The sequence below is a fragment of the Sinocyclocheilus rhinocerous genome, unplaced genomic scaffold (genome assembly GCF_001515625.1).
Source record: "Sinocyclocheilus rhinocerous isolate Xijiao unplaced genomic scaffold, SAMN03320098_v1.1 scaffold1201, whole genome shotgun sequence".
Classification (NCBI taxonomy): domain Eukaryota; kingdom Metazoa; phylum Chordata; class Actinopteri; order Cypriniformes; family Cyprinidae; genus Sinocyclocheilus; species Sinocyclocheilus rhinocerous.
This window is the reverse complement of record NW_015654059.1, coordinates 340952-353555: the sequence shown is the minus strand read 5'-3', so window position 1 is coordinate 353555 and position 12604 is coordinate 340952. Positions and strand designations below refer to the sequence as shown.

The window sequence follows — 12604 nt, the reverse complement described above, 5'->3', positions numbered from 1 at the left end:
CCACAGTGACTCAGCAACATACAATTAATGAGCTGAAATTAATGTTTTTCTTTTTTTGTCAGGACCTACAACTATTTTCAGAGGCAACTATTTTCAGAGTGCAATTAGAGTCCCTGTAATAAGTAAACTCTCCGAACAGAGCCTAAAGATTGAGCAGAGCTCTTTGCAATATCAACAAATCTTCAATTTATGCTATTTGTATTTGAATGAAACATCTGAATAGATTAGGTTTCACAGTGCATGCAAACACTCCTGAAGTTTCATAACATAGTCAGTATATAGTGAGTCTATAGTGAGAATCAGTGTCGTACAAGACACCCCTACTGAGACACTGCAAAAGACACGAGGCATGCCCAAGTTTTCATACATGACATCACTGCTGGTGGGAGGGGCCCCATCTCGTTCTTTGCGAGATGTGCGGTACACCACTAGTGAGAATATACTGTAGGTTTATTTACATTAGACTGAAAAAGCAGCCCAAATAAATGTCAATAACAAAAATTTATTATATAAATAATAATTTGTAATTAAAAACAATGGCTGTTTTTAGCTTGAAAAAAGCGGCCCAATTAAATTTTACATTACATTAAATAATACATTACAAAATTAATAAATAAAATAAAAGACATCAACAGTGCAAAATGCTATTGATGTTAAATTGCAATAATCATAATTATACAAACAGTACTTAATAATAAATATAATAACGGACATAAATAATGCAAAATGCTATTGATGTCAAATTACAATAATTAATAAGAATTATATAAATAATTATAAATTACAAAATTAATAAACAAAATAACTGACATCAACAGTGCAAAACACATTGGTAGCTGAAAGGATTTTGCTTTATTTTTCAATTAAAAAAGCAGGCTGCATCTGTTTTCTGTGTTTACTAACTGGATTTTAATGACTTGATTAACTTAACCTGTACTGCACCCTTTTTTTCCCCCTTAAGATTTGTGGCTTAAATGGGTTGGCCCAACATTTTTCTCACTTTAAATCGGATTTGGAAATTGGATGGAAATGGTTTTTCAACAGTAGGTCAGCAAGTTCAACTGCATCATCCATTAGAGCCTGCAATTCTACTCTATCACAATGTAAAACCTAGTCCTGATGCACTGGACTTTTTTGTTCCTGCTGACAGCATATAAAAAGGGAATCTTCCTTGGTCTTGACAAATATGCGTAATGATGGAAAAATGACTGACACATGTTGATAGGAAACACATGGTTAGCCTGTCTCAAGGGTGGCAAAAATGAGTTTCCCTCGAGCAATGTTAAACTGTCAAATGAAATAAGCACAGTTTGATCATTTCAACTCTTCCCTGGGCTGTACTATGTAGAGAAAAACACTTCAACCTCACCAAAAACCTATCTGAACTCGAATCCGTACAGAGACACCCACATTCACAAAAGCCTTGTGCTAAACATTTGCATAATTTTATAAGGGTTCAGTCCCTCAACAGACTTGCCTTATGAGCAAACTTGTGAATGTGAATATCATGATCATCTTAAACGACTCTCAAAAGTCTAAAAATGTAAGACCAAAAACTCTGTCAAACACTTAGTAAATACTAATTGAAGCTTTGACACATACATTTCAGTTTCTACTTAACAAGATGTGTAGAATAAGAAACAATCAATAAGATAATGTAAACATGATGCCATCCATACATAAACAAGTTTGTTCAAATAAAAAAAAAAAACATCAAAATTTCATTTCAATCAAGATCAATTTCAAAAATTTCATTTCAGATGTTAACCCTCATCCCATTAGCATCTATGACCATTATGCAAAGTGTGACGTGTATCCATCATACCCACTGGCAAATACACTTTAATAAATTACAATAACTACATTTAAACACTGCAAAAAAAAAAAAAGTTTTTAAATCAGTATTTTTGGTGTTTTACATGTAAAAATATAGAAATATACTGAAAACAAAACACACTTACTTGAGAAGCAAAACTGCATATGATATTAAAAGGTGTTTTCAGAAAATATAATTTTTAAGCATTAATTAAAACAACTGTAGTGTTATTTTAGTATCATTGAGATACTATTATAGTTTATTTTTTATATCAGTTTATATTTTTATATTTTCCATTTTCATTTTAATTTCCGGTAAAGTTTTAGCAATTTAGTTGTATTATGCCATTTTTAGTAGTTTTTGTTTATATATAGTTTTTATTCTATATCATTTTTTTTATTATCTATATATTTTAGTACATTAAATTAAAATAAATTTAAATGAAAAATGTTGCCATGGCTGAAATAAAGCATTTATGGTTTTAATACCTGGTAATATATATATATATATATATATATATATATACACACACACACACACATACACGCACACAGTTATTTAATATTGATTAAGACTATGATTTTTTTTGTTGCAAGGACGATGTCTACTTTGATGATTTAAAATAATGCATATGCCATGCGATCATTAAAGCATTAATGGTGGTGGAAGGGTTAACCATTTCTAAATCAAGTGGATCAACATGAAAGGTGTTCACACGTTTTTCCACACAAACAGCAATATATCAATACAGATATATTTCAGTACACAACCCATGCATCTAGCCAATCAGAAGGAGAAATGAATTAAGATGGGTGTGTCTTGTGAATCTAAATGAAAAGTGAAGAAAAGCCTCCCCGATTTATGAAATGAATTAATCAAAAATCACAAACGGTGCTAAATTACGAAGACTACGTTGAAGCAACAGCAGAGGGCATGCAGGAGAGTGTCAACAAAAATAAAAACACGGACTCAAAAACTCCAAACATACCATTAGTCGGATGCCTGGCATATGACACAGAAAATCTCTTTACTGCCGGCATAGAGAGCAGCTCTGAGGAGATAAAAGAGGCATTCGGCATTACTCGTGTCACTGTGCCCCTCATGAGCTTTTGCTTTTACTCAAAACCACCAGCATTTTTAATCCTCCCACCATCATGCAATCGTTTCTGTTCCTCATAAAGCCATCTATAACAAGCAGGTAAAAGTAACAGTGCATGGGGCCAGATGTTGCCCTTGAATGTGGAGATTGAGAAACAGAAAAACAACAGATGGTCACAACAAATTACCCAGCATTCTCTGTGCTACATCGTCCCTTTGGATGCAGCATGACATGGCAGTATTTTGGGTGCTATTTCAAATGTCTTTCTTACACAAGGTAATCCTCTATATCTCAAAGATACAGCAACACCCGGTGGACAAAACTGTTAATGCTGCTATCAAGGAGTGAGGGGTGAAAGTTCCATTATAAACAAATATTATTATAATTATAACAGTATAATGAAATGAATATAAAAATAATAATAAATATAACAAATTATAATACATAATTCAATTCAAATAGTAATTTAAATAATGTATTTGATACTGACAGAGAAATGCATTCGTTTCAATTGAATGCTAGAAATTAGAGTGTAATTTCCAATTAATGTTTTGAAAATAATCATAATATCAGAGTTACTCAATGAGTCTTTAGAGATTGTGGTAAAAGCAATCATTTGTGTTGCCATGGATATTATCCATAGCAAACCATCAAAACACATTTTCAGAAATGTTCTAGGACACTAAAATATTTCCCTTTTGCACAAAATAGCTTGCTAATTTGTGCAATTTAGCAAATTATGAAACAAATGTTTGTTTTCATGCACATGCAAATCTGTCTGGAGGTAGCAAAGGTGACAAATGATTAGTTATAACATTATTCACTAACTGTGGAAACCTAATTTTCCTAAGCGAGACCTTGATAAACAGCTAGACGCAAATGGTTTAGGAACAGCTCCTGTTGTGCGTAATGCCTTTATTTGCGATGACTAAAATTAAATAAAAGTACATTTTAAATGAAGTATGCTGAAAAATACAGCCACTAGGATATAGTAGATAACATACAAGAAGGGAATATTGAATGCTAATGTGAGTGTCTATTAAGTAAAATGGGAATATCTGTAAGTTATTCAGAAGAATCGTTTGCTGGAACGTTAGTAATGATCTGAATCTTCAGGCCACTGGTGGCTGAGGTACGTCATAACCCTGTGTGTGTGTGTGTGTGTGTGTGTGCGTTTGGGACATACCGGTTTGAGAAGACAGATTCCTGAACGAGGAGGGCTTTTTGCGGGGAACTCGTGTTAGGTCTCTCAGGTTGGGGAAGGAGGCGCTGAAGAGGCCCGCACACTGGGCGCCTGCGTGTGGGAGGGGAGGGAGACCGTGGGGTGGAGCGGGCGATAGTTAGTTTTCACAAGTGAACATGCAGCTCCTCATTTGAAGTAGTTAAAAGGATTGTTCGCCCAAAAATGAAATGATCTGTTCTAAAACATTTCTGAATTCAAATGAAAATGTTATATTTCTTAGGGCATAAAGTCAAAAATACTAGGGTAAACAACTGTAAAAAAAGATGACATTTTTGAAAAGAAAATGTAGTTTAGCGTAATATTTAATATATATTTTTAATATGATTTTTACATTTTATTATATATTTTTTATAATATTCTTTTTTATATTAATAAGTATAATATGTAAAAAAATATATATATTACATTAAATACATTATTATTATAATAATAATACCTATATTATAATTATTTGAAAAAACAAATATTTTGCTAAATTGAAGTCTACATGCAAATGTAGGAAATAACATGTTGCAAAAAAACATACATTTTAAATTAAAATATAACATTTTATTAATTTATAATTCATAATAGTTATAAAATATTTACCCTAAAAAATAACTACTAGGCTAACTTTGCAATGTGCTTGTTAGTACTCACAATGTTATTTTTTTCTCACAATTATTAAATTATTATTAAATTAAGTACTTAAATGTAAACGTTGTTGAAAATTGTATAAAAGTTTTTCAGAACCATATTAAACCAAAGCGAATACAGATAACTTTACACAAACATTTTAAAATAGATTTTTAAAAGATTTGGTCTTCTTGGACACTCTTATTTGTCACTGGCCTATTTCTGACATTCATTTTTGGCTGAACTATTCCTTTAAGCTCAATTCCAGGCATACAGATAACTTTTTTTTTAATAGAAAACCCAGTTAAACTGCTAGGAAGATAAATATATTGCCAGTGCAGGAGGGTGAAACACTGAGTGACACTAGAGGGCAGTACTGAAAAAACAGCACTCGTTTAAAAGCTCAAATGAAACACATGCCAGATGCAACATGCACTTAGTTTAAAAAAAAACTGATCTGCAAATCATGCTATAAAGCTTTAGTAAGGTGCAAACAACATTAGCCACAATCTCTAAACATTATGCAACTTCGAACCTATGAAACCGTGTTCATTGTCACCTCATAAATGTTCTTTGGAGATAGAAATAGTACAGACAAGAATAGTAGAGAAGGTCCTGCCAGCAGCCATATTTAGACCACTACTGGCAGCATGGACACATTTCCGATGCACTGGGTACAGCATGATTTAAATAAACTTGAGCAGGGTCCTTGAACTGTGTCATTGGCTCTAAACAGAAACAAGCACATTTAACGGTCAACAGGGACGGGTCACTTATGAGAGGTTGAGAGGTTTTTCCAATGAGACCAATGACAGGAGAGTTCTGCTACATGAAAACAACACAAATGAAATGTAATTCCCACCTAGCCCGCTGGGTTTGATCTCAGGTGACTGACGAGAAGACGACGGGAAGATCCGATACGCCAGTCCTCGAGAAGAAGTGTTACTCTCTGAAAGAGCCTGCAAAGGCATATGGACAAACTTAAAAAAACAGACATGTACACAAAACAGCATTGCTAATCGTTTTAGCGCAAAGTTCTTTCTAAGTAAATTCAGCTTGTTATTCAGTTTTTAAATTAGACCAGGGTTTTTTTTATTTTTTGATGCCAAGAACCACAAATATGATGACCCCCTGTGAAGGACTATAAATTATATATTTTTATATATACACTACCATTCAAAGGTTCAAGCATGATCCTTCAGAAATGATTCTAATATGCTGATTTGGTGCTGAAGAAACATTTCTTATCAATGCTGAAAACAGTTGTGCTGCTTAATATTTCTGTTGAAACCATGATACATTTTTTCAGGATTCTTTAAATAGAAAGGTAAAAACTAGCTTTTATTTAAAACAGAATTTTTTTTGTAACATTATAACTAGGGGTGTGCGATATCATGATTTTTGATTGTGGACAATTAATATCGTAGTATCGTGCTACAGCGCACATTCTATCAGTTGCATTTCTAGCACCTCCGTCCCAATCAACTGTACAAACAGCGCCTAATTACTGAAATAAATTATCTTTTACATCTGATTGTGTTAATACTGTCAAAAACACACAATGTCTACATATAATCACAGTTGGTTATGTCTAAAGTGAAAGTAAATAGAGAAGAAAGGATGTGTGCCTGTATATCAGATGTGTGCAGGTCTTAAAGTGACAGCAGACTAATAATACTAAACATGCTGCCGCTTGTCATTAAAGGGATAGTTCACCCAAAAATTAAAATTTTGTCATTATTTACTCCCTCTCATGTTGTCCCAAACCTGTATTAATTTCTTTCTTGTGCTGAACACAACAGAAGATATTTTGAAGAATTTGTAACCAAACAGTTGCTGAAAAAAATACTATGGGTCACTGGGGACCAGCAACTGTTTGGTTACCCACATTCTTCACTTTCACTTTACTTTTTTTCACTTTCATTCTTCAAAATAACTTTTATGTTCAACTGAAGAAAGAAACTAATTCAGGTTTAAAACAACTTGAGAGTGAGTAAATGATGACAGAAGTTTCATTTTTTGGTGAACTATGCCTTTAATGTTAATAAAACAACAAAACACAAAAATCACTTACTGCTCTTGACTGAAGAACTTTAATACAGTTGCTTTAATAAGAATCATATAAGAATGAAATAATGTATAATTTATACTGTAAAGAGTATATAGTGTTTTATTGTTATATTTGTTCATTCAATTTCTTGAATGCTACTGCTAAATACATGTACTGTACCTGAAAATAAAAGCAATGTTTGTTTTATTTGTATATTATGCATATTTGTGTATCTTTGTTCTTATTTTTTAATAACAAAGATAAAATAATGACAAAGATTTTTTATCTTCACCCACTTTGGCCTAAATGTCTGCCATTCTTTTTTATTTTATATTTTGTTACCTTGTAAGGCTTTGTTTTTAAAATATGGAAATTAGTAAGGATGTACTGTAATGCACTGTATATTACTGTAATTGTTTCCAAAATTAAAGAATTGCATTTTATACTGTCATTAAGACAAATTGTTAAAATATCATCCAAAACATTTAATCAATATATTAATTTTACATGTTAGAATTTAATTTTCTTCTCAAATTTTCACAGAACGCCACCAGAAATGGATCAGACTATATAGTCTTCATAAAATTATTCACAAAACTCAATGCTATTTGCCTGCCGCAGTTAACATTGCACTATTACCACCACACTGTTGGCGGTAAAATGAATTTCATTTAAAGTAAATGTTTGTGTCAATTTGTTTGATTATGGCAGCCGTTAATGAAATAAAGAAAATTAAGGCCTACCAGAAGAGCCTATAGTACCAGTACTGTACCTCCATAGATCCAGCCTTTTGGCTGCGTATGAGTGGCGACTTCCTCTGAATGTTGATTGGTTCAGTCAGTGCGGCTCTGTCGGGCTCGTCTTGGGAAAGGTCTTCAAGACTGCCTGGGTCTGTCTGCTTCTCGTGGTTCTGTTACATATGAAATGAGAGTGTTGGAAGTGGTCCAGCATGCAATATTTCTTAGAAAGTTGTATATAAATTCCAAAGCTCAGCAGAGTAATGTGGTCTGAAATAAATCTAATCCTTGGGGCGAGTGAAACACAGACCTCTGAGGAGGCAGGCCGGAAGCCAAAACCCATTGGTGCATTATCCTCATCCTTGCACCCCTTCACCCCCGGGCTAAAGTGCAACTCCACGTGAAAACGTTCCTCTGAGGAGGGGTCCTACAGACACACATGTCAGCATATGAAAGAAGCATAGAAATTGAGTACAAAGGGCTGATGCCACATTTCGTACCTTGTTATTGTCTTCATACAGCATAATAACAATCTGTGTCATATAGTTGAGTTCGGTTACAGCGCTGAGGTAGTCCATTGCCTGCTTCCACTGTTCATCTTTTTGCTCCTAAACAGACACAGATGAGATAAAACAAGTAGTAACCTGCATTAAACATGATGCAGGGCATAATTGATTTTTGTTTGATGATTGTTTACTCACGTCTAATAGGCCTCCGTAGCGGAAGATGTTAAGCAGGGAGTGAACGTGGCTCTCGCTGGTGAAATAGAGCCGGGTCCGAACGTGCCGACCCGGAGACATCACTCCCCGCGAGTACCTGAACCACCAGGAGGGATGAAATACACAACCTGATCACTCACAGGTTCTGAGTCTGCAGAGCTTCTACAACAATGTGAGGTTGTATAATACGATATAGATAAAGCTGAACCATTCTAATCGCATGGTTGTGATGGTAAAGTGGGAACTTTTAAGTATGCAGCAAGACAGACTAGCAATGTCAAAAGTCAACAATAATTTTAAAACAGTCTTATGATGGCATTACTATTAATCAATAACAAATAAAATATTTAAAACAAATAACATTAAATAAATAAATAAAATTAAATATATAAATAAACATTTAATATATAATTATTAATATAAATACTTTTTTTTTAAAATGTTGGAACATTTGTTTTTTGTTTGCTAAAGTTTGTTTTTATATTTTATATACTATTGTCAACAAAATTTTTTTAAAATGTTCATTTTTAGTGTAATTAAAATGGACTACATTTTGACAAAGATTTTCATCAAAATGCAATAACTACGACTAAAATAAAAAAAAACAATATCAAAACTATTGAAAATAAACATTAAAGAAATCAATATTATTTATACATCAAAATGTTGAAAAACTTTTGGTCTGGTTTGCTAAATTTTATTAGTTGACATATCGTCAACAAAAAATAAATAAATAAAATAAATAAAAATGGTAACAAAATTTTATACAATTTTAGTGCAGAAGTAAAATTGAATACTTTTAATAAATCTTAACGTAGATTACATTTATAATTATTTAATAAATATGGCAGGAAATACATTAACTATGACTAAAACAAAAAAAGAACAATATCAATATCAACAATACTGAAAATCAATCAATCAATAAATAATTATTTATACATTTTTCAAATATTTTGTTTGGTAAAGTTTGGATTGCTGAAGTCTTTTTTTAACATATTACTGCCAACAAAAAAACAAAAATGATATTTTTGTTGACAAAAACTGTTCACCATTTTTGTGCAATTAAAATGGATATCAATTTTAAAAAAGGTAAAAGTTGAGCGCAAGGGGTTGTGAGTAAAACAACCATAAAAAAGCATGAATGGATGCTGAAGTGGAATGTACTAATAGTAATTTAACACACTATACAGGATGTACAGTATAGTATGCAAAATGTGATTTAGCCTTAACTCTCTCAAAGAGTTTGGCATTGCACCCCAGTATAGAGACTCACAGAGGATGCAGCTTGTTGACGGCCTCGTCCTCATGTGTTCTCTGAAGATCCAGCTGAATCTTCTTGACCAGAGGCAGGCAGTAGGCACTGGCAATATCCAGCTTCTCCGCTTTAGTGATTCCATACTCCTGAAAGAGAGTGTGCATGCAGGTAACAGCAAGATGAACAAGAATAAACGAACACTATTAGCCGCGTATCGATTCCTCTACCTGTGGGATGATGATGTCCGCAAGTGCTCTGGACAGACGGAAAAGCTCCAGCGTGTCCTCCAGACCAAGAGAAGAATTGTGTTGGGTGTCATATTTCACACAGTCATAGATGTCCGGGATCTTACTGATGTCATAGCGCCCGTTTTTCATGCGGAAGTCACGCTCTAGTTTGGACCAGCGCTGCAGCATGAGCTCCAGAGTCTCGCTGTGGTATAGCTGAAGATCTGTGAAAATGAAAAAAATAATAATAAAAATAAATTAAAAAATGTATATATATATTTTTATAATAAAATGAATAAACATACTGTATATATCTATATATTTTATATACATTTAAAATTATGAAAAAAAATATTTTTAACATTTAAATATTTCATATTTATGTATTAATATTTAGAGTTTAGTAATAACAATACTGCAAGCACTTAGGAAGCACTTCTAATATTCAAGACTACTGCAAGTAAGAAGCCAGAGAAGAGGGCAAACCTGCAGATTTGGGGTCTTCCAGCCTTTTACAGATCTGACAAGTAAGGCTTTTAATGAGGGTGTGAACTCGATCACAAGTCCTGACTGGACTGACAATTACCTCCATAGAGTTCACCAGAGATGGGCTGCCTGTTGGAGCCAACTTAAAGGGACAGGACAAATTTTAGGCTAGTTTAGTTAGACTGAGATTATGAGCCATTTTTAAATAAGCAGTTGCAACTTGCTTCACCTTATTGTAGTCCTCCTCACTAAAGTCTTTGTTCTTCTGCATGATCTCATGTAATCGAGCTTTGACTCTCTGCTGGCAGTCAGTGAGAGAGTCGCTGTCGCTGTCCAGCAGTCCGTTCATGTTGGCACTCTTCACCATCTGAACGAGGATTGGAGTCAACTCTCCTTCCAGTGCTAACAGACCCTGAATACAGTCACATGAAATAAAAAAGAACAAAACAATAAATAAAATGAACAAGCAAAATAGCACAATTTTGAACTCCTCTGTAAATCTATTGCAGTTTACATTGATCCCATCTAAAAGCATTATGTAATACCAACATACCCCGCAGACGAAACCCAACAAACCTTTGCAAACGCCGCTGCGGTCATCTGCACACGACCCTCATCGGATGCGTAAATTTTGAGGTCATGGCGGTAAGTGCTGTGTAAACGGAGAAGGCCACAACCAGGAAAGCCGGCATAGTCGCCTGCAAAAGCACAGAGGAACAGTCTTTGAAATAAAAATTACAAGAACAGAGCTCCAGATGTATGTGCATTTCCTGGAGCCAAAGGAACGAGCCTGAGGATACACACACATTCACATTACATAACCACTGTTTACAAACCTACATACAATGTATTGTACAACCAGCTGGCTGAAAAATTTCTCCACAAAATTCGAAAAACCATGCATTTCAATGCATCCACACTGTTGAAAGCATCTGGCAATATGGGTTTAGGTGCTTCTCACATGAGTGTTGCATTGCACTATATCAAGTAGCAAACAGGACTCTGATTTAAGATTCCAAAATGTCCATTTGAGAGAACAGATGAGTCCCCTAAAACAAACTACCTGACAGTTAGATTTATTTTTGTGGCCATTCGCACAGGATGCATTCTTGTTTTCTTCTTTTTCCATGTAAGCAAGTGTCTTATATTTAGCCATTACCCTGAGCATTATATTTTTAAGATAGTAAATTAGTAACAATTTTGAGATGTACAATGTGCTTCATCAAGCTGGTTTTGAATGCAAGAACAAGTCCTGTGTATATACAGCCTTACTGGAAGTCCAGAAAAGCCCAAAAGATAGGTAAATCATGATTTGGTAAAGCATAATTCGATACTACTAGATACTAGATACATAGTAAAAAATTATTTAAAAGGTCACAATTATGACATTAAAGAGTCAACATTTTATGCAACAATTATAACTTATGTAATAATTATGACAAAAAGTTGAAATTGATTTATAAGATGAAAAAATCTAATTATTACTATTAAATCATAATTATGATTATCTCAAACTTTACATTTTTATGTCTTGATTATGATTTTTATTTCATAATTTTGACTTTACTGTCATGTCTTAATTTTGACTTTTGCATCCCATAAATATGACTTTTTATGTCCAAATCATGTTTTTTTTTTCTTATGTGGTGGAAACAGGCTTTCATGGAAGATTGTTTAAACCATCTGAATAATCTGGTTGACACCTGGTCTATCTGGATAATCTGGTCTTATTCCACCTATTTAGACAAGATATCACACTGACATGTAAAACAACCAATCGTTTTTTACACAACGTCTAGGAGGTAAGCCTGAAATGAATGCTACCACAGTATTAGACACCACAGATTGTTGAAATAATGGCACAGTTGTCTAAGAAAAGTTCACCAAGTTCACCAAAGGTTACGTGTACCACCAAATAAAGTCATAGAAAAAAATGTGTAGACTATCATTTTCAAAATTTCTATGCTGACAAAAATAAACTTGCTAAAATAAACCTGCTAAACGTACTTGCTACTATGGAAAAAAAAATAATCTCATGAACTATGATATTTTATCTCAGTATGTCAAAGTACGACCAATGTCCATATCATGGAATCTTCCACACAATCCGTGGCTAAAGCGAAGCACGGACTATTCCTGTGGCGTCCTTCTGATTGGATTAGTTTAAAGGGGTCATATGATGCGATTTCAAGTTTTCCTTTCTCTTTGGAGTGTTACAAGCTGATTGTGCATAGATAAGATCCCTGAAGTTGCAAAGACTAAAGTCTCAAAACCAAAGAGATATTCTTTATCAAAGTTAAGACTCTGCCACGCCCCCCTAAAACGGCTCGTTCTAACACACCCCACATATCTAC

At 33.7% G+C, this 12604-nt stretch overlaps 1 protein-coding gene across 1 annotated transcript in view; it reads right to left on the bottom strand.

The window, feature by feature from the left end:
• Nucleotides 1-12604, bottom strand: part of ppip5k1b (diphosphoinositol pentakisphosphate kinase 1b) — a 41183-nt gene that overhangs the window by 5660 nt on the left and 22919 nt on the right. Inside the window, exons 13-24 of the mRNA XM_016523116.1 lie at nucleotides 10827-10948; nucleotides 10480-10662; nucleotides 10251-10392; nucleotides 9765-9988; nucleotides 9556-9683; nucleotides 8262-8385; nucleotides 8061-8168; nucleotides 7871-7987; nucleotides 7596-7733; nucleotides 5636-5732; nucleotides 4102-4209; nucleotides 2805-2867 (exon numbers count right to left, since the gene is read on the bottom strand). Of these exons, the coding sequence (XP_016378602.1) occupies nucleotides 2805-2867; nucleotides 4102-4209; nucleotides 5636-5732; nucleotides 7596-7733; nucleotides 7871-7987; nucleotides 8061-8168; nucleotides 8262-8385; nucleotides 9556-9683; nucleotides 9765-9988; nucleotides 10251-10392; nucleotides 10480-10662; nucleotides 10827-10948 (1554 nt within the window). The remainder of the gene's footprint in view (nucleotides 1-2804; nucleotides 2868-4101; nucleotides 4210-5635; nucleotides 5733-7595; nucleotides 7734-7870; nucleotides 7988-8060; nucleotides 8169-8261; nucleotides 8386-9555; nucleotides 9684-9764; nucleotides 9989-10250; nucleotides 10393-10479; nucleotides 10663-10826; nucleotides 10949-12604) is intronic.